General features: G+C 48.1%; 1 protein-coding gene across 6 annotated transcripts in view; it reads right to left on the minus strand.

Moving 5' to 3' along the window:
* The window catches only part of ankrd12 (ankyrin repeat domain 12), a 65491-nt gene that overhangs the window by 7799 nt on the left and 33915 nt on the right, over positions 1-23777 (minus strand). For 3 of the 6 annotated variants that reach the window (XM_041842971.2, XM_045205929.1, XM_045205930.1), the window contains exons 4-11: positions 18303-18386; positions 12238-12384; positions 11449-11652; positions 11100-11242; positions 10688-10835; positions 3781-8429; positions 3345-3578; positions 2923-3021 (exon numbers count right to left, since the gene is read on the minus strand). In XM_041842971.2, coding sequence (XP_041698905.2) covers positions 2923-3021; positions 3345-3578; positions 3781-8429; positions 10688-10835; positions 11100-11242; positions 11449-11652; positions 12238-12384; positions 18303-18386 — 5708 coding nt within the window. The remainder of the gene's footprint in view (positions 1-2922; positions 3022-3344; positions 3579-3780; positions 8430-10687; positions 10836-11099; positions 11243-11448; positions 11653-12237; positions 12385-18302; positions 18387-23777) is intronic. The other 3 variants (XM_045205932.1, XM_045205931.1, XM_045205933.1) reach the window with 3 other exon arrangements.

A 23777-nucleotide genomic window follows, 5' to 3' on the forward strand; every position in this document is an offset into this window, starting at 1 on the left:
TAAGAAAAGTCTAATTCAACATCTGGGATTAATTATATTCTGAATACTTCATGTAAAAAAAAACTTTAATATCAAACTGCTTCCAGTTTCTTTTCGTAAGGACACTTGGAGATTGCTTAGGAATTTTACCATCTCTCACACAGGCAATAGCACAGTGATCACTAATGTCATTTGCAAAAATACCAGAAGCATTAAAACGATGACAAGTATTGGTTAAGATCAAATCAAAAGAGGATTTCAGAGGATACTATATATTCAACCTAGTTACACTGTTGACAATCTGAGTGAGATTATAGGTATTGCATATCATTTTGAGTTGATCAGAGCTAGACGTTAACTAATCCTGATTCAGATCACCCATCAAGACAAACTCAGAGTTGACATGCTGTGATAACAATTCGAAAAATACAATCCAGAGAGCCGGCATTAGCAGACAGAGGTCTATAACAACAAGATACAACAATATTTAAAAAAAGGTTCAAAGACAGATATTCAAATTGCTTAGGTTTAGTAACAGAAATCAGAACGAGTCTTTCACGTACACAGCAACACCCTTAGATTTACCATCTGCACGAAAAACATCGTAACCATCTATGCCAATATTTTTGTCTGTAATAGATTTTTTGAGCCAGGTCAGAGTGGCTTGCAAAAATGTATTCACCCCCCCTTGGCATTTTTCCTATTTTGTTGGCTTACATCCTGGAATTAAAATGGATTTTTTTTTTTGGGGGGGGTGTATCATTTGATTTACACAACATGCCTACTACTTTGAAGATGCAAAATATGTTTTATTGTGAAACAAAAAAGAAATAAGACTAAAAAAAAAAAAAAAAAAACTTCAGAGTACATAACTATTCACCCCCCAAAGTCAATACTTTGTAGAGCCACCTTTTGCAGCAATTACAGCTGCAAGTCTCTAGGGGTATGTCTCTATAAGCTTGGCACATCTAGCCACTGGGATTTTTGCCCATTCTTCAAGGCAAAACTGCTTCAGCTCCTTCAAGTTGGATGGGTTCCGCTGGTGTACAGCAATCTTTAAGTCATACCACAGCTTCTCAATTGGATTGAGGTCTGGGCTTTGACTAGGCCATTCCAAGACATTTAAATGTTTCCCCTTAAACCACTCAAGTGTTGCTTTAGCAGTATGCTTAGGGTCATTGTCCTGCTGGAAGGTGAACCTCAAATCTCTGGAAGACTGAAACAGGTTTCCTTCAAGAATTTCCCTGTATTTAGCGCCATCCATCATTCCTTCAATTCTGACCAGTTTTCCAGTCCCTGCCGATGAAAAACATCCCCACAGCATGATGCTGCCACCACCATGCTTCACTGTGGGTATGGAGTTCTCGGGGTGATGAGAGGTGTTGGGTTTGCGCCAGACATAGCGTTTTCCTTGATGGCCAAAAAGCTCAATTTTAGTCTCATCTGACCAGAGTAAATTCTTCCACATGTTTGGGGAGTCTCCCACATTCCTTTTGGCGAACACCAAACATGTTGCCTTATTTTTTTTCTTTAAGCAATGGCTTTTTTCTGCCCACTCTTCCGTAAAGCCCAGCTCTGTGGAGTGTACAGCTTAAAGTGGTCCTATGGACAGATACTCCAATCTCAACTGTGACGCTTTGCAGCTCCTTCAGGGTTATCTTTGGTCTCTTTGTTGCCTCTGATTAATGAGTTGCCTGGTCCGTGAGTTTTGGTGGGCAGCCCTCTCTTGGCAGGTTTGTTGTGGTGCCATATTCTTTCAATTTTTTAAAATAATGGATTAAAAATGGTGCTCCGTGGGATGTTAAAAGTTTCTGATATTTTTTTATAACCTAACCCTGATCTGTACTTCTCCACAACTTTGTCCCTGACCTGTTTGGAGAGCTCCTTGGTCTTCATGGTGCCGCTTGCTTGGTGGTGCCCCTTGCTTGGTGGTGCCGCTTGCTTGGTGGTGCCCCTTGCTTGGTGGTGCCCCTTGCTTGGTGGTGCCCCTTGCTTGGTGGTGCCCCTTGCTTGGTGGTGCCCCTTGCTTGGTGGTGCCCCTTGCTTGGTGGTGCCCCTTGCTTGGTGGTGCCCCTTGCTTGGTGGTGCCCCTTGCTTGGTGGTGTTGCAGACTCTGGGGCCTTTCAGAACAGGTGTATATATACACTGAGATCATGTGACAGATCATGTGACGCAGATTGCACACAGGTGGAATTTATATTATGTGACTTCTGAAGGTAATTGGTTGCACCAGATCTTATTTAGGGGCCAAAGGGGGTGAATACATATGCACGCACCACTTTTCAGTTATTTATTAATTTTTCGAAGAAAGTAATTTTTTTCATTTCACTTCACCAATTTGGAAAATGTTGTGTATGTCCATTACATGAAATCCAAATAAAAATCAATTTAAATTACAGGTTGTAATGCAACAAAATAGGAAAAACGCCAAGGGGGATGAATACTTTTGCAAGACACTGTATATATGTTTGACCGATTTGGGACAAAGCCCTAGACTGGTATTCATCCAAGTCAGTGGACTAATTATCACCTGCTCCAACCCCCCACTCTCCAGTCTCCCCTACCCTCCCACTCTCCCCTCCCCTCCCAGTCTCCCCTCCCAGTCTCCCCTCCCAGTCTCCCCTCCCACTCTCCCCTCCTCCCACTCTCCCCTCCCACTCTCCCCCTCCCACTCTCCCCTCCCAGTCTCCCCTCCCACTCTCCCCTCCCAGTCTCCACTCCCCTCCCACTCTCCCCTCCCACTCTCCCCTCCCACTCCCCTCCCATTCTCCCCTCCCACTCTCCCCTACCCTCCCACTCTCTAATAGAGCTCAGTAGCTCAGTATTTGTATCATTTCTTATAGTATATTTTGCTCATTTCTATCAAGGAATCCAATCATTTTGGACCTGACTGTAGATCAAGCTATAAAGGAAGATTGAAAAGTCTTTAATTACTCCACATACCCGTTCAATGCTGTGTTGCAAGCGCAGCTTCATACGAACAACCTCCTGCTGTTTAAACATCTCCTTCAGTTGGTCCGGCAGAGACGGAGGGGGAGTTATCTGTTACAGAGACAAATAAACATTAGAAACGGTTCAACATCATGGAACTTTAAGATTTGTTAAATAAGACCCTTTAACGCTGGTGTCTTGAGTGGAGGACTTTAGCAATAAATAAAAAATAAAAATTTCCCAGAAACCACTTGAAATCACTTTAAAATGGAGGAAACGACAAGAAAGGAAGAGAAAAAAAGAAAAGGAGAAGAGGTCATAAAAGAGGTCATAAAAGAAGAGGTCTTGGAGACCCTATGAATAAACAGACAGACTCACATAAGAGGAGAGAAGATGAATAAATGAGTTGATTAAAAAGGAAACTCCAGACTCACAGTTGGAATACAGAGTTTGCTGAGCGGGTTCCCGTCCAGCAGGTAAGATCCTGTAAACGTCACGTATTCGTCGTAATACTGCGGCGGCTGGGGGATGACGCTCAGCAGCACTTTGCGCTTCTCCTCGATCTTCTTGCGGATGTGCAGGAACTCGTAGTAAGGGTTGGCCCTCTCTGTCTGGTACGGCTCAATCTCCTCCAGCTTCAGAGAGTCAACGATGGCCGCCAGAGACTGCTGATAAAGGGGAAGAGACATACAGTAAGATCAGGTAGAGGAGATAAGAAACTTTACTGTGCCCAAGATAAGAAATGTTCACCCTTACAACTAGACCTACCACTCCTTACCTCTCTGCCTCCTCCCTTTCACCTACCCACTCTCCCCCTTCAAAACTTCTAATCTCCTTCCCCTCTCTTCCCTCCCTCCCTCCCTCCCTCACCTGTTGCGTGCTGCCTCCAGCCTGGTTGGAGGTAGACATCCTGGGCATCTTCCTCTTCCTGGGGTGTGTCTGCTGGAAGTCCTGGTCCTCCTCCATGGTTAGGGAGAGGACCTTGGCCTTAGCCCCGGAGGAGTCAGAGTCTCTGTCTGCAGACTGGGGGGAAGAGCTAGCAGAGACCCCACTGCTGCTGTAACTACTACCACTACCGCTCTGGTCTGTCTGAGAGCCCTGCTGGAAGTTACTACTCTGTCCAGAAGTACTCTGGGTGTGGTCTGATCCAACAATCGAGGGAGTCTGTCCTTCTGGTCTCTCCTCGGAGGTAGAAGACATTTCCATTGGCTCTGGGCATGGCTCTGACTTCACCTCAGGGACGGCGACCGTACTACTGCACTCTGATGAAGACCAATAACTAGCCCTTTCTGTTGACATGGCCTCAGGACCTCTGCTCTTCTCCAATGTGCGGTCAGGAGCATCGGACGTTTCTTGTCCCTTGTGTTCAGGGCTCGGGCAGCGCGACACAGTGGACGGTGTAAGCTGGTCGTTTTTGTCCGGCTGAGGATCGCTAGGACCCACGTCGTCACTGGAGAATCTGGATTTCTTACAGTCTTCTTGACTGTTCACGTCAGTGTCCATCTCCTCTGGAGAGTCCTTGGTTTTGCTGGTGGTGGTCGCCATGGACTCCTCTGTGCTAGCACTGGTGGAAGCTACTGGGTTGTCCATCCATTCCGGTCTAGACGCTACTAACGCACTCTCAGGGCTCTCTACAGCTGCTCTGCTTTCAGCGCTGCTGGCTGCACTCTCAACTGGAGCTTTATCTTTAGGATCGAGAGCCAGAGATGGATCAGTCTCCGTCTGCATCTGCAGTGAGGTCACCATACTGGCGTTTGGAAGGGTTTGCCATGACTGGCTAGCAGAGAGAGATGAGAACAGTGGTCGAGAGGAGAGAGATGACGACGCCACCATGTCCTCAGAGGGCAGCTCCTTCCTACTACATTCAGGCTCCGCACTGGAGGTCTCTACAGGGATACACTGTACGTCCCGTATTAGGAGAGGGTCAGAGGTGGAAGAAGACCCTCTCGGTGCTGGTGTAGCTATCTGTGGGACACCAGCCTGCGGAAGTGTTGAGGAGTCCTTTACGTGAGGATCTCTGGTGTTGGATGCTTGAGGTGGGAGAAGGACACCTGAAGCGGTGTTCCCTTCACTCTCAGTGTTGAGAGCCGCATCTGTTCTTGGAGCGGTGTTCCCTTCACTCTCAGTGTTGAGATCTGCATCTGTTCTTGGAGTGGTGTTCCCTTCACTCTCAGTGTTGAGATCTGCATCTGTTCTTGGAGTGGTGTTCCCTTCACTCTCAGTGTTGAGATCTGCATCTGTTCTTGGATTAGGGAGATTCGGAAGCATCTGAACAGGACCGCTTTGACTTTGGCTCTCCTCTGGATCTGCACAGGTTTCTAAAGGCTTAACACTTGTGGACTCTTCACTGGGTTGAGCAGCAGGCACCACGGCGGCCTTTGACTGAGTTTCGAACGGTTTGCCCTCAGACGCCGTTGCACAGTTAGCATCTTCGTCCAGAATAGCCCTAAGGTAAGGGGAAGCGTGTCTGCTCTGCAGCGGAGTCCGGTTACCTTGCCCCACCGCTTCTGGAAGACTGTTGTAGTCTTTGTCGTGAACGGCAGGCGATCTAGAATGTGAGAGGAGGGAAGACTGGAGGAAAGGCGGCTGAGAGTCCTGGGAGGCTTCCAGGGTCATATCCGAGTCGTACTCGATGGGTCTCGGCGTCAGCATGGTGGCCTGACAGGAGTCCTCAGAGCTGGCCACAGAGACCATGGACACAGACCTGGACATGAGACCCGACCGCTCACTTTCTGGCCTGGGGGACCTGCTCAAGCTGTTCTCCATACCAGCCACCAGCTTCCCACTGAGGCAGGAGAGTGTCTTCCCGTCCAGAGACACGGTTCTGGAGCTGGTGCTGTCCTTAAGGGGTTTGTCTCGGTCCCGGAAGTTAACATCGGAGGAGCTTTCAGAGCTCTTGGAGCGAAGCAATTCTTTGCTCAAGCACGGTTCTCCACAAGATGAGGACGTCATCTTGGCCTTGGCTTTGCTTTTGAGCTTCCCTGGGTCTGTCGTCGTAGAGGGCCGTTGTTTCATCCTCTCCCTCTCCTTCTGTTTGATCTTTTCTAGGTGTTTCCGGTGCCACTGTTCAATCTCCTGGTCCTTCAGACTCAGCATGCGTTCGAAGCTGGTCTGCCTCAGGTCTTCGTTGTCCAGACGTTTCTCTTTGGGCCTCTGCTCTTCCCGGGTGACAGGTGAGGCCTTAACTTTGGACCTGTTTTCTCGGTCAGTCTCGGTCTCGTTGGGTTTGGTCTTACTGGCCTTGCTAACCTCCTTGGAACGGTCCTTGTCGCACTTGTGACGCTCTTTGTCCCGATCTCGGTGCCGGTCAGAGTCTCTGGATTCTCGGTCTCTCCGGTCTTTCTCTGGCGTCTTTGGGAGGTCCTCGGTCTTTAGTAGTTTTGCTGGTATGGTCTTGCCACTTTCAGACACATAGCCCTTCTCCTCCAAGAGAAGCTTCAGGTTAGAGCTGGAGGAAGATGAGGAAGAGCCGTCTTTAGATTTTTCCTTTTTCTTCTTATCGCAGTCTTTGTCTTTCTCCTTTTCCTTAGACCGATCTGATTTACTGTGGTCCACGGATTTCTCTGAGGGTGGTTTTCCTTTCTTATCGGAGCTCGTCCTGTCTTTGTGTTCTCCCGCGCTGTACTCCCTCTCCTGCCTCTCCCTGTCACTCCTCTTATCTGGCTTGTCTTTGCTCTTCTTGTCCTTGCTCTCCTCGTGTTTTTTCGTCGTGGACAAGGCTCTGAGCTTCTCGATCTCTTTGTGGTTCTTGTCACCAGGGGACGCCGTCCTTTCCTTCTCCCTCTCTTTCCAGCGATCCATGGAATTCTGGGAATTCTCAGGGTGCTCAATCTTGACCTTCTTCTCCTTGTCAGGATGCTTTTTATCCGTCTTGTCAGCCTCCCGTTCCTTTACAGAAGGCCTCCTGTCTGATTTGTCCCGCTGGCCTTTCTCAGAGGCATCCAGCTGGTCTGAATCAGCCGTAGACGGGGTCCCCGTTACCGGTTTCTCCTCCGGTTCGACTTTCACACTGGTGGGGTTATGCTGCGTCTCCTCAGGAACCGAAACCCGTCCAGAGCTTAGGCACTCCGTTCTCTCCTCACGCTCACTGAGCTTCCCATCCTTTCCCCCCCTCTCCTCTTTACAGACAGCAGAGGTCTCTTTCCTCTCTTTCTTCAAGCGCTCCTCTCTCGGCCTCTTCTCCTTGCTGCTAGATGAGTGTTTTTCTTTTGTCCCTCTCTCTTCCTTGACAGGAGAGCTGCCCAATGTATTCTGAGGAGATCCGCAGTCCTCCCTCTCCGTTTTCCCTGGAGGCAAAGGTTCGTCATCATTGAAGAAGTTCTCTTTCCAGAACTCCCGGTCGAACTCCAGGTTCCTGTGGCCGTCCTTCCTACTGCCCTCTTTCTGCCGGTGGCGGTTCCTCTCCGTCTCATACTCCCTCCTGGGCTTGTCCTTCTCCTTGTGTTTTAGCTTATGCTTCTTGACCACCTTGCCGTCCTTGTCCGTTTTCCGTAAGGCACCACCCTCAGAGCTGTCGACACTGTTGGCCACGCTGACGTCTTTATTATACGGACTGGAGCCCCCATCTTCCCCCACCGCACCACCGCCAGCGTCCACGGTGACGTCCTTCTGGTGGTGCTTGCTCTTCTCCTTGTGCTTGCAGCCTTTACTACTGGAGCTTTCCGTGCAGAACTCGGACTCTGGGTTGTAGTGGTTGTACTTGACACCATCCGGCAGACAGGGGCCTTCGGCAATCGAGACGCAGGTCATCTTGGCGTTCTCCTGTTTGAGCGGGTTGAAGGACGGCTGCTTGTCGGCCAGGCCGTGGTTGAGCTTGGGGGACTTGACGGTGGCGGACAGGTGGAAGAGGTGGACGGACGAGTCGTCCTTGGGACTGAAGGACATCTTGAACGAGTCTTCGTCCCCACAGAGACCCCGGCTGTTCTTGTCCGTGTGCGTCTCTGACACAGACACGGTGGCTACGGAGAACACCAGAGCTTTGCTGTTCTCCTTCCCGTCCTCCTGGTTCTCCTTGTTCTTGTTCTTGCTCTTGTTCTTCTTCTTTACTTTACTGCCTTTGTCTTTCTTTTCGGAAGTCACGAGGTTCTCTTTCTTAGTCCTGCTGGCGTCTGACGCCTTGTGTCCCTCCGAGCCGTGGGAGCAGGTCGGAGAGCTCCTTCTCTCTGACGGCATCTCCATCTCATCACTGGAACTATCCGAGCTGCAGTACAGGACGCGGGACGACGTCTTTGTCTTCTTAGACTTAGAGGACTGGACAGAGCCGCTCTGCTTCGCGGCCAATTGATCCTTCTCTTCCTGCCTCAGCTCTCTCCGGAGGATGTGTCTGTCGTTCAGGGCTTTACTCAGGTCTTCTTCTTCCTCCTCGTCTTTGAACTCATACTCATCCAGGCCGGACATGGAGGGTGAGGCCTTCACGGTGCTCCGTTTGCCGTCAGAGACCTTCTCCACGTCCGAGTCATCCATGTTGTCATCATCCACGTCCACACTTGAGGGGTTTACCGACGGAGGGTCTTCAGACTCTGTAGAGATAAGAGGAAAAGAGAAGACTTAAAATCTTGAAAACAGAGTAAATAGCCTTGTTTTCTAATCAAGTTTTGATTACAAGTAGGGGATAACCGTTTGAAATGATTTCACAATTCGAATAATATAAATATATATATATATATTCCCCCCAGATATCCGGATAGTCGAAATACATGCATTTTACAGAAACGTTTTTTTAGTATATATTTTTTACTTCAATGGGGACTTGCTCACGTGACTCAGGAAAGGCAGTCTGTTGTCTCAGACGGATGGGGGATGGGCACGAGAGGAGGCCTTTGTTTTTACACTGCTGCTACTCGCTGTTTATTATCATCTATGCACAGTCACTTTACCTCTACCTACATGTACAAATTACCTCGACTAACCTGTACCCCTGCACATTGACTCAGTACCGGTACCCCCTGTATATAGCCTCTTTATTGTGTTACTTTTTACTTTAGTTTATTTTGTAAATATTTTCGTAACTCTATTTTCTTAAAACTGCATTGTTGGTTAAGGGCTTTTAAGTAAGCATTTCACTCTATGTATTTGGCGCATGTGATAAATAAAATTTTATTTGATTTGAGAGAAAGAAAGTAGGCAAACCGACTTGAGCAAGTTACACACACTTGTTGCTGCAATAGGTAATCTCATCTGGTAGTGTGGGTCTTGACTGCATCAATTCGCTGTAAAGAAGCTAGCTAGCTAGACTACATGGCCAAAAGTATGCGGACACCACTTCAAATTAATGGATTCAGCTATTTCAGCAACACCCGTTGCTGACAGGTGTATAAAATCCAGCACACAGCCATGCAATGACATTGACAGTACAACGGCCCGTACTGAATAGGTCAGTGACTTTATAATAATAATAATATTAATAATAATAATAATAAGCCATTTTGCAGACGCTTTTATCCAAAGCGACTTAGTCATGCGTGCATACATTTTTTATTTGTGTATGGGTGGTCCCGGGGATCGAACCCACTACCTTGGCGTTACAAGCGCCGTGCTCTACCAGCTGAGCTACAGAGGACCACGTGGCACCGTCATAGGATGCCACCTTTCCAACAAGGCAGTTCGTAAAATGTCTGCCCTGCTAGAGCTGCCCCGGTCAACTGTAAGTGATGTTATTGTGTAGTGGAAACGTCTAGGAGCAACAACGGCTCAGCTGCGAAGTGGTAGGCCTCACAAGCTCACAGAACGGGACCGCAGAGTACTGAAGCACGTAAAAATCGTCTGTCCTCGGCTGCAACACTCACTACCGAGTTCCAAACTGCCTCCGGAAGCAACTTCAGCACAATAACTGTTTATGTTTATTCGGGAGCTTTATGAAACGGGTTTCCATGGCTGAGCAGCCGCACACAAGCGTCAGCCGCAGTATACCTGAGGAGCTATCCCCTCCAGGACACCACACCTGAGGAGCTATCCCCTCCAGGACACCACACCTGAGGAGCTATCCCCTCCAGGACACCACACCTGAGGAGCTATCCCCTCCAGGACACCATACCTGAGGAGCTATCCCCTCCAGGACACCATACCTGAGGAGCTATCCCCTCCAGGACACCATTCCTGAGGAGCTATCCCCTCCAGGACACCATACCTGAGGAGCTATCCCCTCCAGGACACCACACCTGAGGAGCTATCCCCTCCAGGACACCATACCTGAGGAGCTATCCCCTCCAGGACACCATACCTGAGGAGCTATCCCCTCCAGGACACCATACCTGAGGAGCTATCCCCTCCAGGACACCACACCTGAGGAGCTATCCTCTACAGGACACCACACCTGAGGAGCTATCCCCTCCAGGACACCATACCTGAGGAGCTATCCTCTACAGGACACCACACCTGAGGAGCTATCCCCTCCAGGACACCACACCTGAGGAGCTATCCCCTCCAGGACACCACACCTGAGGAGCTATCCCCTCCAGGACACCACACCCGAGGAGCTATCCCCTCCAGGACACCACACCCGAGGAGCTATCCTCTACAGGACACCACACCTGAGGAGCTATCCCCTCCAGGACACCACACCCGAGGAGCTATCCTCTACAGGACACCATACCTGAGGAGCTATCCCCTCCAGGACACCATACCTGAGGAGCTATCCCCTCCAGGACACCATACCTGAGGAGCTATCTCCTCCAGGACACCATACCTGAGGAGCTATCCCCTCCAGGACACCATACCTGAGGAGCCATCCCCTCCAGGACACCATACCTGAGGAGCTATCCCCTCCAGGACACCTTACCTGAGGAGCTATCCTCTGCGTCTGAGAGGGGCACCTCCCCCTTTAGGAGGAGCTCCAGCTCCCGGGAATCAGCGATGTCTACGGGTCGCTCCCCTCGCCTGTTGGCCTGGAACGCATTCCCTCCATGTCTCAGCAGCAGCTTCACAATCTAGACGGAGAGGAGAGGACAAGTGATTAGTTGCCATCTCTAGGTCCTGCTTGTTGGACTCCGGTCCGTCTTTGTGAATATTTACGTCAGTGTGGTTTTTAAATAAAATGTTGATAGTCTTTGAACTCCCCGAACTCAAGACAGCAGATAATTTCCTGAATAAAAGGTCAATAAATTGTGAAGTAGTTTTAAATCTAAGCAGTACTCCCAAGGTTAAGAAAACCAGCGGTGGTTACGTGTAGGTAGGCCGAGGGGTGAACGTACGTCTGTGTGTCCACTACTGGAGGCATCGTGGAGCGGCGCGTCGTCATCCAGACCCTGAGTGTTGACCTCTGCGCCTGCCGCGATCAGGACCTTGGCCACATCGTAGTAACCAAGGTTACATGCCTCGTGAAGAGGGGTCCAGCCTGACAAAGGAAGAAATTGTCTTTTGAGGGGAAACTGGAATGGGGTCAGCCCCTAATAAGTTGCAGCCTTATGGCTCCGCAGGGGATGAAGTAAGAATCAGGCGTTTTAACAAGCCACCCTGGTAAATGACTCAAATGTGTATGTACATCTTTAAAAGTTACACGGACCTTTCTAGTTTATAACGAGTGGTCAGGTGTTCCTTTACCTGCAAAGTCTTTGACGTTGACGTCGGCCCCGAGGCTGATGAGCTCCTTGACATGCTTGGCGTCCCCTCGTATGGCCGCCATGTGTAGCGGCGTCTCTCCACGCTCGTTCCTCTTGTTCACCTTGTCCCTCGCTCTGGAGGCCGAGCTGCTGGGGGGCTTCTTCTGCACCGGGGGGGCCTGGGACGGGTGGCTGGGGGTCGAGTCTGAGGAGGAGAGGGAGAGAGAAATGACTCAACAGAGAAAGTGATTTTTCTGACAACTGGGAGGTCCATTATCAACAAGGTTGTTGTAATAATAATAATAATAATAATAATAATAATAATAATAATAATAATAATAATAATAAGCCATTTATCAGACGCTTTTATCCAAAGCGACTTACAGTCATGTGTGCATACATTTTTACATATGGGTGGTCCCGGGGATCGAACCCACTACCCTTGGCGTTACAAGCGCCGTGCTCTACCAGCTGAGCTACAGAGGACCATTATCAACAAGGCTGTTGTTTAGCAATATGACTCTGAATCCTGATAAATATAGTAACCATCAACATCTCTAAGAGGTTAGGAGAGGAGGAGAAGAGAGGGAGAGGAGGAGGAGAGAGGGAGAGGAGGAGAAGAGAGGGAGAGGAGGAGGAGAGAGGGAGAGGAGGAGGAGAGAGGGAGAGGAGGAGGAGAGAGGGAGAGGAGAGAGGGAGAGGAGGAGAAGAGAGGGAGAGAAGGCGAGGGAGAGAGGAGAGGGAGAGAAGGAGAAGAGAGGAGACAGGGCATGAATGTTTTCTGACTAACCTGGGCTGTTGTCCCTGGCGGTCATCTGCATCAGTAGGGCCATCTGCTTGCGTTCCGACAGCGGGTAGCCAAACAGAAGATTGACCGGGACCTTCTTACTTCCCCCAGACTCCTTCTTGTTTTTCTTCTTATCCGGGCCGTCTTTATCTACAGACAGAGTTAGGACAGACAACAGGGTTAGACTTTAAACCAGACAAATACACACGCCTCCATTTCTGCCAAACCAGCAAGGTGTGAATCCCAAAATGCATCTTATTCCCTATATAGCCTAGTGTAGCAGCGCTCTATGGACCCCGGTCGAAAGTAGTGCACTATATAGGAGACAGGGTGCCATTTGGGATGCAGACAAGATCATCAACAACAAGGGTGATGCAATAAGGTGATGAAGTGGACCCCCCCCCCACCCCACCCCACCCCCACATATTTTGCACCGTATCTCTCGATCACGCCACGCAAAAAAAAACGGTTAGCGAGCACGGCGTCCTTAAAGAGGGGCCAGCACAGTGTGTGATGTAAGTATCCCCTATGCATCACTCATAACAAGATCAAGCCAACATACAGACATGCGTGAGGTGAGCTAGCTAGCGAGCTCTAGAAAGCAGGCAGAGGGTGTTTAGAGTGTAACAGTGTAGGGTAGGAAGACAGGGGGATCAGACTAACATAACAGGGTAGGAAGACAGGGGGATCAGACTAACATAACAGTGTAGGAAGACAGGGGGATCAGACTAACATAACAGTGTAGGAAGACAGGGGGATCAGACTAACATAACAGGGTAGGAAGACAGGGGGATCAGACTAACATAACAGGGTAGGAAGACAGGGGGATCAGACTAACATAACAGGGTAGGAAGACAGGGGGATCAGACTAACATAACAGGGTAGGAAGACAGGGGGATCAGACTAACATAACAGGGTAGAAAGACAGGGGGATCAGACTAACATAACAGGGTAGGAAGACAGGGGGATCAGACTAACATAACAGGGTAGGAAGACAGGGGGGATCAGACTAACATAACAGGGTAGGAAGACAGGGGGATCAGACTAACATAACAGGGTAGAAAGACAGGGGGATCAGACTAACATAACAGGGTAGGAAGACAGGGGGGATCAGACTAACATAACAGTGTAGGAAGACAGGGGGATCAGACTAACATAACAGGGTAGGAAGACAGGGGGATCAGACTAACATAACAGTGTAGGGTAGGAAGACAGGGGGATCAGACTAACATAACAGGGTAGGGTAGGAAGACAGGGGGATCAGACTAACATAACAGTGTAGGAAGACAGGGGGATCAGACTAACATAACAGGGTAGGAAGACAGGGGGATCAGACTAACATAACAGGGTAGGAAGACAGGGGGATCAGACTAACAACAGTGTAGGGTAGGAAGACAGGGGGATCAGACTAACATAACAGGGTAGAAAGACAGGGGGATCAGACTAACATAACAGGGTAGGAAGACAGGGGGATCAGACTAACATAACAGTGTAGGGTAGGAAGACAGGGGGATCAGACTAACATAACAGGGTAGGAAGACAGGGGGATCAGACTAACATAACAGTGTAGGGTAGGAAGACAGGGGGATCAGACTAACATAACAGGGTAGGGTAGGAAGACAGGGGGATCAGACTAACATAACAGTGTAGGAAGACAGGGGGATCAGACTAACATAACAGGGTAGGAAGACAGGGGGATCAGACTAACATAACAGGGTAGGAAGACAGGGGGATCAGACTAACAACAGTGTAGGGTAGGAAGACAGGGGGATCAGACTAACATAACAGGGTAGAAAGACAGGGGGATCAGACTAACATAACAGGGTAGGAAGACAGGGGGATCAGACTAACATAACAGTGTAGGGTAGGAAGACAGGGGGATCAGACTAACATAACAGGGTAGGAAGACAGGGGGATCAGACTAACATAACAGGGTAGGAAGACAGGGGGATCAGACTAACATAACAGTGTAGGAAGACAGGGGGATCAGGCTAACATAACAGGGTACGGTAGGAAGACAGGGGGATCAGACTAACATAACAGTGTAGGGTAGGAAGACAGGGGGATCAGACTAACATAACAGTGTAGGGTAGGAAGACAGGGGGATCAGACTAACATAACAGTGTAGGAAGACAGGGGGATCAGGCTAACATAACAGGGTAGGGTAGGAAGACAGGGGGATTAGACTAACATAACAGTGTAGGGTAGGAAGACAGGGGGATCAGACTAACATAACAGGGTAGGGTAGGAAGACAGGGGGATCAGACTAACATAACAGTGTAGGGTAGGAAGACAGGGGGATTAGACTAACATAACAGTGTAGGAAGACAGGGGGATCAGACTAACATAACAGTGTAGGGTAGGAAGACAGGGGGATTAGACTAACATAACAGTGTAGGAAGACAGGGGGATCAGACTAACATAACAGTGTAGGGTAGGAAGACAGGGGGATTAGACTAACATAACAGGGTAGGAAGACAGGGGGATCAGACTAACATAACAGTGTAGGAAGACAGGGGGATCAGGCTAACATAACAGGGTAGGGTAGGAAGACAGGGGGATCAGACTAACATAACAGTGTAGGGTAGGAAGACAGGGGGATCAGACTAACATAACAGGGTAGGAAGACAGGGGGATCAGACTAACATAACAGTGTAGGAAGACAGGGGGATCAGACTAACATAACAGTGTAGGGTAGGAAGACAGGGGGATCAGACTAACATAACAGGGTAGGAAGACAGGGGGATCAGACTAACATAACAGTGTAGGGTAGGAAGACAGGGGGATCAGACTAACATAACAGTGTAGGAAGACAGGGGGATCAGACTAACATAACAGGGTAGGAAGACAGGGGGATCAGACTAACATAACAGTGTAGGAAGACAGGGGGATCAGACTAACATAACAGTGTAGGGTAGGAAGACAGGGGATCAGACTAACATAACAGGGTAGGAAGACAGGGGGATCAGACTAACATAACAGTGTAGGAAGACAGGGGGATTAGACTAACATAACAGTGTAGGGTAGGAAGACAGGGGGATCAGACTAACATAACAGGGTAGGAAGACAGGGGGATTAGACTAACATAACAGGGTAGGAAGACAGGGGGATCAGACTAACATAACAGGGTAGGAAGACAGGGGGATCAGACTAACATAACAGTGTAGGAAGACAGGGGGATCAGACTAACATAACAGTGTAGGGTAGGAAGACAGGGGGATCAGACTAACATAACAGGGTAGGAAGACAGGGGATCAGACTAACATAACAGTGTAGGGTAGGAAGACAGGGGGATCAGACTAACATAACAGTGTAGGGTAGGAAGACAGGGGGATTAGACTAACATAACAGGGTAGGAAGACAGGGGGATCAGACTAACATAACAGGGTAGGAAGACAGGGGGATCAGACTAACATAACAGGGTAGGAAGACAGGGGGATTAGACTAACATAACAGTGTAGGGTAGGAAGACAGGGGGATCAGACTAACATAACAGGGTAGGGTAGGAAGACAGGGGGATCAGACTAACATAACAGGGTAGGAAGACAGGGGGATCAGACTAACATAACAGTGTAGGGTAGGAAGACAGGGGGATTAGACTAACATAACAGTGTAGGAAGACAGGGGGATCAGACTAACATAACAGTGTAGGGTAGGAAGACAGGGGGATTAGACTAACATAACAGGGTAGGAAGACAGGGGGATCAGACTAACATAACAGTGTAGGAAGACAGGGGGATCAGGCTAACATAACAGGGTAGGGTAGGAAGACAGGGGGATCAGACTAACATAACAGTGTAGGGTAGGAAGACAGGGGGATCAGACTAACATAACAGGGTAGGAAGACAGGGGGATCAGACTAACATAACAGTGTAGGGTAGGAAGACAGGGGGATCAGACTAACATAACAGTGTAGGGTAGGAAGACAGGGGGATCAGACTAACATAACAGGGTAGGAAGACAGGGGGATCAGACTAACATAACAGTGTAGGGTAGGAAGACAGGGGGATCAGACTAACATAACAGTGTAGGAAGACAGGGGGATCAGACTAACATAACAGGGTAGGAAGACAGGGGGATCAGACTAACATAACAGTGTAGGAAGACAGGGGGATCAGACTAACATAACAGTGTAGGGTAGGAAGACAGGGGGATCAGACTAACATAACAGGGTAGGAAGACAGGGGGATCAGACTAACATAACAGTGTAGGAAGACAGGGGGATCAGACTAACATAACAGTGTAGGGTAGGAAGACAGGGGGATCAGACTAACATAACAGGGTAGGAAGACAGGGGGATTAGACTAACATAACAGGGTAGGAAGACAGGGGGATCAGACTAACATAACAGGGTAGGAAGACAGGGGGATCAGACTAACATAACAGTGTAGGAAGACAGGGGGATCAGACTAACATAACAGTGTAGGGTAGGAAGACAGGGGGATCAGACTAACATAACAGGGTAGGAAGACAGGGGGATCAGACTAACATAACAGTGTAGGGTAGGAAGACAGGGGGCTCAGACTAACATAACAGTGTAGGGTAGGAAGACAGGGGGATTAGACTAACATAACAGGGTAGGAAGACATGGGGATCAGACTAACATAACAGGGTAGGAAGACAGGGGGATCAGACTAACATAACAGGGTAGGAAGACAGGGGGATCAGACTAACATAACAGGGTAGGGTAGGAAGACAGGGGGATCAGACTAACATAACAGGGTAGGAAGACAGGGGGATCAGACTAACATAACAGTGTAGGAAGACAGGGGGATCAGACTAACATAACAGTGTAGGAAGACAGGGGGATCAGACTAACATAACAGGGTAGGGTAGGAAGACAGGGGGATCAGACTAACATAACAGGGTAGGAAGACAGGGGGATTAGACTAACATAACAGGGTAGGGTAGGAAGACAGGGGGATCAGACTAACATAACAGTGTAGGGTAGGAAGACAGGGGGATTAGACTAACATAACAGTGTAGGAAGACAGGGGGATCAGACTAACATAACAGGGTAGGAAGACAGGGGGATTAGACTAACATAACAGGGTAGGAAGACAGGGGGATTAGACTAACATAACAGTGTAGGAAGACAGGGGGATCAGACTAACATAACAGTGTAGGAAGACAGGGGGATCAGACTAACATAACAGTGTAGGGTAGGAAGACAGGGGGATCAGACTAACATAACAGTGTAGGGTAGGAAGACAGGGGGATCAGACTAACATAACAGTGTAGGGTAGGAAGACAGGGGCATCAGACTAACATAACAGGGTAGGAAGACAGGGGGATCAGACTAACATAACAGTGTAGGGTAGGAAGACAGGGGGATCAGACTAACATAACAGTGTAGGAAGACAGGGGGATCAGACTAACATAACAGGGTAGGAAGACAGGGGGATTAGACTAACATAACAGGGTAGGAAGACAGGGGGATCAGACTAACATAACAGTGTAGGGTAGGAAGACAGGGGGATCAGACTAACATAACAGGGTAGGAAGACAGGGGGATCAGACTAACATAACAGTGTAGGGTAGGAAGACAGGGGGATTAGAAACATAACAGGGTAGGAAGACAGGAAGACTAACATAACAGGGTAGGAAGACAGGGGGATCAGACTAACATAACAGTGTAGGGTAGGAAGACAGGGGGATCAGACTAACATAACAGTGTAGGGTAGGAAGACAGGGGGATCAGACTAACATAACAGTGTAGGGTAGGAAGACAGGGGGATCAGACTAACATAACAGTGTAGGAAGACAGGGGGATCAGACTAACATAACAGTGTAGGAAGACAGGGGGATCAGACTAACATAACAGTGTAGGAAGACAGCATAGCGGCATGCAAGGGAAGACTATAGGACACTGCAAGTGTGTTTACAGCAGAGCAGACAGTGTGGGGTACATGCCATGTTGTTGCTGCAGTTTCTACTACGACGACACACACACACACACACACACACACAACACGTGTATGTGTGTATTTGCATGTGTGTTTGTGTGTTAACAGCATAGTGGCGTAGCATAGCGTAGACTCGAGGACCCAGGCTGCAGCGACAGTTACCTGCTAAACACATCCTGCAGGGAGTCACTAACCTCCCCTCAGACTCTCCCCAGGACTCAGTGGACTGGCCTGGGTCTGACTCATCTACTGGGCAAAGCAGAGACACGGGAGGGAGTGGGAGAGAGAGAATAGAGGGGAGGAGGGGAAGAGGGAGGAGGGAGGGAGGAAAGAGGGAGGGAGGAAAGAGGGAGGGAGGGAGGGGAGAGAGAGAATAGAGGGGAGGAGGGGAAGAGGGAGGAGGGAGGGGAAGAGGGAGGAGGGAGGGAAGAAAGAGGGAGGGAGGAAAGAGGGAGGGAGGGAAGGAGGGAGGGAGGAAAGAGGGAGGGAGGGAGGAAAGAGGGAGGGAGGGAAGGAGGGAGGGAGGAAAGAGGGAGGGAGGGAGGAAAGAGGGAGGGAGGGAGGAAAGAGGGAGGGAGGGAAGGAGGGAGGGAGGAAAGAGGGAGGGAGGGAAGGAGGGAGGGAGGAAAGAGGGAGGGGGGGAGGGAGGGAGGAAAGAGGGAGGGAGGGAGGAAAGAGGGAGGGAGGGAAGGAGGGAGGGAGAGGAGAGAGAGCAGGGGGAAAGCAACGCATTAATGCACGCCGCTCTCTCGCACACGCTCATTCACACGAACACACACATCTCACACAGATGAGTCATGAGTAGGCTACAGGAGTCAGTGAAGATCCAGGGTGGGCTGTCCAGGGGGCTTTCCTTCACTCCCCAAAATAACACAACTAGCTCCTATGTTGCAGGCTGTTCAATTCAAACGCTCACATGTCAGGATGTGACCTATCACATGTCAGCTTGAGCCAGAAGACAGGATTTGACCTATCACACGTCAGCTAGAGCCAGAAGCAAGGATGTGACCTACAGCGCATTCGGAAACTATTCAGACCCCTTCACTTTTTCCACATTTTGTTATGTTACAGCCTTATTCTAAAATTGATTAAATTAACAATTTCCATCAATCTACACACAATACCCCATAATGACAAAGCGAAATAAGGTTTTTTGAAATATTTGCTATTTTATAAAAAATTACATTCAGACCCTTTGCTATGTGACTCGAAATGTCTGCAGCATTGAAGGTCCCCAAGAACACAGTGGCCCTCATCATTCTTAAAATGGAATCAGTTTGGCCGCCCAGCCTAACTGAGCAATCGGGGGGAGAAGGGCCTTGGTCAGGGAGGGGACCAAGAACCTGATGGTCACTCTGACAGAGCTCCAGAGTTCCTCTGTGGAGATGGGAGAACCTTCCAGAAGGACAACCATCTCTGCAGCACTCCACCAATTAGGCCTTTATGGTAGAGTGGCCAGACGGAAGCCACTCCTCAGTAAAAGGCACATGACAGCCCGCTTGGAGTTTGCCTTTTTGCTTGGAGTTTGCCAAAAGGCACCTAAAGGACTGTCAGATCATGAGAAACAAGATTCTCTGGTCTGATAAAATCAAAATTGAACTCATTGGCCTGATTGCCAAGCGTCACGTCTGGAGGAAACCTGGCACCATCCCTACGGTGAAGCATGGTGGTTGCAGCATCATGCTGTGGGGATGTTTTTCAGCGGCAGGGACTGGGAGTCTAGTCAGGATCGAAGGAAAGGTGAACGGAGCAAACAGAGATCCTTGATGAAAACCTGCTCCAGAGTGCTCAGGACCTCAGACTGGGGCGAAGGTTCACCTTCCAACAGGACAACGACCCTAAGCACACAGCCAAGACAATGCAGAAGTGGCTTCGTGACAAGTCTCTGAATGTCCTTGAGTGGCCCAGCCAGAGCCTGGACTTGAACCTGATCGAACATCTCTGGAGAGACCTGAAAATAGCAATCCAACCTGACAGAGCTTGAGAGGATCTGCAGAGAAGAATGGGAGAAACACCCCAAATAAAGGTGTGCCAAGCTTGTAGCATCATACCCAAGACTCAAGCCTGTAATCGCTGCCAAAGGTGCTTCAACACAGTACTGAGTAAAGGGTCGGAATACTTATGTAAATGTGATATTTTTGTAAATGTTTTAGTACATTGGCAAAAATGTCTAAAAACGTGTTTTTGCTTTGTCATTATGGGGTATTGTATGAAGATTGATGAGGAAAAAATACAATTTAATCAATTTTAGAATAAGGCTGTAACGTAACAAAATGTGGAAAAATTCAAGGGGTCTGAATACTGGATTTGAGGATTTGACTTTTAACTAAAGACTTATCCTTTGACAATTCCTAATTCTGTTAAAAAAAGTGCAACTGGGAAAACCTGTAGTCAGAGTTGTAATGTATAGTAGACTCAATCCATTTCAATGAGGAGAAGAGGACGACCAGGGCTCCATATTGGGGTCTAGACTACACTGATGGGATTATGGGACATTCATTACAACATTTATTCAGAGCTAAAACGTGGAGGAGAAGGAGTAACGTTTCACTGAGTGTGTGTGTGAAGGAGTATGGTTCACTGAGTGTGTGTGAAGGAGTATGGTTCACAGAGTGTGTGTGTGAAGGAGTATGGTTCACAGAGTGTGTGAAGGAGTATGGTTCACAGAGTGTGTGTGTGAAGGAGTATGGTTCACTGAGTGTGTGTGAAGGAGTATGGTTCACAGAGTGTGTGTGAAGGGGTATGGTTCACTGAGTGTGTGTGAAGGAGTATGGTTCACAGAGTGTGTGTGAAGGGGTATGGTTCACAGTGTGAAGGAGTATGGTTCACAGTGTGTGTGTGAAGGGGTATGGTTCACTGAGTGTGTGTGAAGGAGTATGGTTCACTGAGTGTGTGTGAAGGGGTATGGTTCACTGAGTGTGTGTGAAGGGTTATGGTTCACAGAGTGTGTGTGAAGGAGTATGGTTCACTGAGTGTGTGTGTGAAGGAGTATGGTTCACTGAGTGTGTGTGAAGGAGTATGGTTCACAGAGTGTGTGTGAAGGAGTATGGTTCACTGAGTGTGTGTGAAGGAGTATGGTTCACAGAGTGTGTGTGTGAAGGAGTATGGTTCACTGAGTGTGTGTGTGAAGGAGTATGGTTCACTGAGTGTGTGTGAAGGGGTATGGTTCACAGAGTGTGTGTGAAGGGGTATGGTTCACAGAGTGTGTGTGAAGGGGTATGGTTCACAGAGTGTGTGTGAAGGGGTATGGTTCACAGAGTGTGTGTGTGAAGGAGTATGGTTCACTGAGTGTGTGTGAAGGGGTATGGTTCACAGAGTGTGTGTGAAGGGGTATGGTTCACAGAGTGTGTGTGAAGGGGTATGGTTCACAGAGTGTGTGTGAAGGGGTATGGTTCACAGAGTGTGTGTGAAGGGGTATGGTTCACAGAGTGTGTGTGAAGGGGTATGGTTCACAGAGTGTGTGTGAAGGAGTATGGTTCACAGAGTGTGTGTGAAGGGGTATGGTTCACAGTGTGTGGACCTAGAGTCTCCTGTTTAGACCACCTTATCCAGGGTCCTCCTTCCTTTATAGTAATTACAGATTCAACCTCCAGTTTCAGATCCAGGATCAGACCAAAACGACTGTTTATAGACTTCAAAGGAAAAGCAGCACTGTGTGTGTGTGTGTTGGCAAAGGTGCAATAAGGGGGTTTTAATATCCAAACCATGGGTTGGTTGGTTGGATACAGGGGACTGTGTGTGTGTGTGTGTGTGGCTGGTTACAGGGAAGCTATTACACCAGATGAATGCTTAGTTATACCGGCAATGATCTTAGGTTACAGCGCCACTACTGCCCCCAATACAACTAGATTATCTCTGGCTGATCCAGATTTGAGCTGAAGTGAAAACTAGAAGCTGAAGCTGTTGGTGGTGCAGTACAACAAGGCAGTCTGAACCCGAGTGCAGCATTTAACATTCACATTTAAAATCACTTAGCAGACGTTGCTTATCAAGAGCGACTTAGTTAAAAAAAAAAAAAAAAGAGCTGTTGGTTCCTCTTTTTGATCAAGTTGTTTACTTAACATTACTGTGAACATGTTCCCCATATCATACCAGTACAGCTGTTGTCTAGTTAACGTTACTCACAGGTCCTCAACTGGCAGCTTCATTAAATAGTACCCGCAAAACGCCAGTCTCAACGTCAACAGTGAAGAGGCGACTCCGGGATGCTGACCTTCTAGGCAGAGTTGCAAAGAAAAAGTCATATCTCAGACTGGCCCAAAAAAAAAAGAAACGATTAAGATGGCCAGTCTGAGATGTGGCTTTTTCTTTGCAACTCTGCCTAGAAGGTCAGCATCCCGGAGTCGCCTCTTCACTGTTGACGTTGAGACTGGTGTTTTGCGGGTACTATTTAATGAAGCTGCCAGTTTTCAGCTGTGCTAACATAATTGCAAAAGGGTTTCCTAATGATCAATTAGCCTTTTAAAATGATAAACTTGGATTAGCAAACACAACGTGCCATTGGAACACAGGACTGATGGTTGCTGATAAATGGGCCTCTGTACGCCTATGTAGATATTCCATTAAAATTCAGCCGTTTCCAGCTACAATAGCCATTTACAATGTCTACACTGTATTTCTGATCAATTTGATGTTATTTTAATGAACCAAAAAAAATTGCTTTTCTTTCGAAAACAAGGACATTTCTAAGTGACCCCAAACTTCTGAATGGTAGTGTGTGTGTGTGTGTGTGTGTGTGTGTGTGTGTGTGTGTGTGTACACAAACACATAGTAGTGTGTGTATATAGTAGTGTGTATATATAGTAGTGTATAATTTAAATTTAATCAATATCACAATTCCATTTGGTCAGAAGTTTACATACACGAAGTTGACTGTGCCTTTAAACAGCTTGGAAAATTCCAGAAAATGATGTCATGGCTTTAGAAGCTTCTGATAGGCTAATTGACATCATTTGAGTCAATTGGAGGTGTACCTGTGGATGTATTTCAAGGCCTACCTTCAAACTCAGTGCCTCTTTGGTTGACATCATGGGAAAATCAAAAGAAAATCAGCCAAGACCTCAGAAAATAAATTGTAGACCTCCACAAGTCTGGCTCATCCTTGGGAGCAATTTCCAAACGCCTGAAGGTACCACGTTCATCTGTACAAACAATAGTACGCAAGTATAAACACCATGGGACCACGCAGCCGTCATACCGCTCAGGAAGGAGACGCGTTCTGTCTCCTAGAGATGAATGTACTTTGTTGTGAAAAGTGCAAATCAATCCCAGAACAGCAGCAAAGGACCTTGTGAAAATGCTGGAGGAAACAGGTACAAAAGTATCTATATCCACAGTAAAACAAGTCCTATATCGACATAACCTGAAAGGCCTCTCAGCAAGGAAGAAGCCACTGCTCCAAAACCACCATAAAAAGCCAGACTACGGTTTGCAACTGCACATGGGGACAAAGATCGTACTTTTTGGAGAAATGTCCCCTGGTCTGATGAAACAAAAATAGAACTGTTTGGCCATAATGAACATAAAAGCAAAAAAAGAAACGTTCCTTTTTCAGGACCCTGTCTTTCAAAGATAATTCGTAAAAATCCAAATAACCTCACAGATCTTCATTGTAAAGGGTTTAAACACTGTTTCCCA

This window comes from Coregonus clupeaformis, chromosome 21, assembly GCF_020615455.1.
Source record: "Coregonus clupeaformis isolate EN_2021a chromosome 21, ASM2061545v1, whole genome shotgun sequence".
Lineage (NCBI taxonomy): Eukaryota > Metazoa > Chordata > Actinopteri > Salmoniformes > Salmonidae > Coregonus > Coregonus clupeaformis.